The sequence below is a fragment of the Barbus barbus genome, assembly GCF_936440315.1.
Source record: "Barbus barbus genome assembly, chromosome: 9".
Classification (NCBI taxonomy): Eukaryota; Metazoa; Chordata; class Actinopteri; order Cypriniformes; family Cyprinidae; genus Barbus; species Barbus barbus.
Genome location: NC_136737.1, coordinates 28754134 through 28756633, shown reverse-complemented (window position 1 = coordinate 28756633; position 2500 = coordinate 28754134). Strand labels below are relative to the sequence as shown.

At 40.8% G+C, this 2500-nt stretch overlaps 1 protein-coding gene across 4 annotated transcripts in view; it reads right to left on the bottom strand.

Moving 5' to 3' along the window:
• The window catches only part of LOC306874657 (NLR family CARD domain-containing protein 3-like), a 99776-nt gene that overhangs the window by 15956 nt on the left and 81320 nt on the right, over positions 1-2500 (bottom strand). For all 4 annotated transcript variants that reach the window (XM_079424850.1, XM_079424847.1, XM_079424848.1 and 1 more), the window contains exons 6-7: positions 1521-2500; positions 525-611 (exon numbers count right to left, since the gene is read on the bottom strand). The exon at positions 1521-2500 is cut by the window's right edge and continues 782 nt beyond it. In XM_079424850.1, the coding sequence (XP_079280976.1) occupies positions 525-611; positions 1521-2500 (1067 nt within the window). The remainder of the gene's footprint in view (positions 1-524; positions 612-1520) is intronic.

The window sequence follows — 2500 nt, the reverse complement described above, 5'->3', positions numbered from 1 at the left end:
TGAATATATTATATTTTAGTTTTAAGTTATCTCGCGCCCCCGGCTGAGAACCACTGACCTAAAGCGTGATCTACCAGCATTGCCTTCACGATCGACCTGTTGGGCACCCCTGGTTTATACAAACATACATTAGTCTTGAGCACATTCAGTATAATCATTGTGTTTGATCATTTACATTTTGATTCTTAAACGCTCACCCAAAAATATAAAGTGTCATAATGTACTTCCCTGCATGTCGTTCCTGACCTGTATGACCTTCTTTCTTCTGTCAAACACAATAGATCATATTTTGGACATTGTTGACAACCAAAGTTTTGGAATCAATGCTTTCCATTGTGTGGACAACAACATCTCAAAATATCTTCTCTTATGTTTCACAGAATAAAGTCACACTGTTTGGAAATGACTTGATAATTAAAGTGAAGACAGTTTTAATTTTTGGGTGAACTATCCCTTTAACATTAAATGTTTTTGTTTGACAATATTTTCACACAGTTTTTGTGTTTAATAATATAATAACTTACTGTAGTTTCTGTAGTTTACAGCGTGGATCCTCCAGAGCTGAACTCAGAGCAGACCAGCCTTTCTCTCCAATCCTGCAGCCGGAAAGACTGCAGAGAAAATACAGGGAAAAAAAAGATTAAGTTAATTCACTGTTTGTCACAGACACATGAACAAGGTGTCAAATCGACCGGATCATTGAGGAGAGGAGTGCTGTATCTTTTCTAAGTGATCGGACCTACGATGTTCACACAGCAGACGAAAAAATCAAGCAAAAAAATCCCATAGATTTACAATGACGGAATGTTCATGAATTTGAATCTCAACTGTCACTTTCACACACACACACACACACACACACACACACACACACACACACACACACACAATCACACTATCTCACACACACACACACACACACACACACAATCACACATGTTGGTTTTGCTATACTTGAGAGGACTCTCCATAGGCGTAATGGTTTTTATACTGAACAAACTGTGTGTGCTATTGCTCTACACCTACCCTACACCTAAACTTAGCCCTCACAGGAGACTTTTTGCATTTTTACATTTTAAGATAAACTTCATTTAGTATTTTTAATAATTTATTTCCCTTGTGAGGACCGGCCAAATGTCCTCACAAAGTCAAAAATCTCAGGCTTTACTATCCTTGTGGGGACATCTGGTCCTCACAAGTATAGCTAAACACGTACACACTATCTCACACACACACACACACAATCTCACACACACTTTTTTTTATTCTAATCCAATATTTGTAATATCAGAGAGTCACAACCCTGTTCCTGGAGGCAGCTCATCTTTGCACAGTTTGGATGAATCTCTCTTATCAAACACACTTGATTCAACACTTCAGGTCATTAGTAGAGCGCTCTGTGATGTTAGCTGAGTGTGTCAAATAAGAAAGACCTCAAAATATACAGAAACAGTGTAGAGAAACACAGGCCTACTGTTCACAATATAGTCAATAAAACAAAGACACTGTAAAATACTCACTCAATCTTTCTAGATGCTTTGATCACTGGCAGCAGCCTCAGGAGACATTCTTCTGATCGATCATATTTACTCAGTTTAAACTCATCCAGCTCTTCTTCTGAGTTCAGCAGCACAAACACCAGAGCCGACCACTGAGCAGCAGACAGAGAGACTCTAGAGAGACGATAGTCATCTGTTCTGCTCAGGTATGTTTGGACCTCCTGCTCCAGTGAACGATCATTCAGTTCATTCAGACACTGGAACAGATTGATGGATTTCTCTGGAGAGCGATTCTCCCTGATCTTCTGTTTGATGTATTCAGCTGTTTCCTGATTGATCTGAGAGCTGCTTACTGTCTTTCTCAGGAGGCCTTGTAAGAGAGTCTGATTAGACTCTAGTGAGAGACCTAGAAGGAACCGGAGGAAAAGGTCCCAGTGTCCGTTCTCACTCTGTAAGGCCTTGTCCACTTCTCTCTTCAATAAACTGGTCATTGTTGATCTGAACTTATTCCTCAGTCCTGTGTTTTGTTCAGAAAAGGACAGCAGCTTGAATAAAGCAGCAAGAAACTCCTGAATACTCAGATGAACAAAGCTGTACACCTTCCCCAGCTGCAGTCCAGACTCCTCTCTGAAGATCTGGGTACAAACTCCTGAGTACACGGACACTTCTCTGACATCAATGCCGCTCTCTTTCAGGTCCTCTTCATAGAAGATCAGGTTCCCTTTTTCCAGCTGTTCAAAAGCCAGTTTTCCTAGAGACAGAATAGTCTTTCTAGCCTGATCAGAATCAAGTTCATATTTCCCATCATACTTCTGCGTCTTCAGTTTGGTCTGAAAGATCAGGAAGTGTGTGAACATTTGTGTGAGAGTCTTGGGAATCTCTGCTCTCTCTGCTTTACCCATCATCCTCTCCAGAACAGCGGCTGAAATCCAGCAGAAGACTGGGATGTGACACATGATGAACAGACTTCTTGATGATCGGATGTGTGTGACGATCCTATC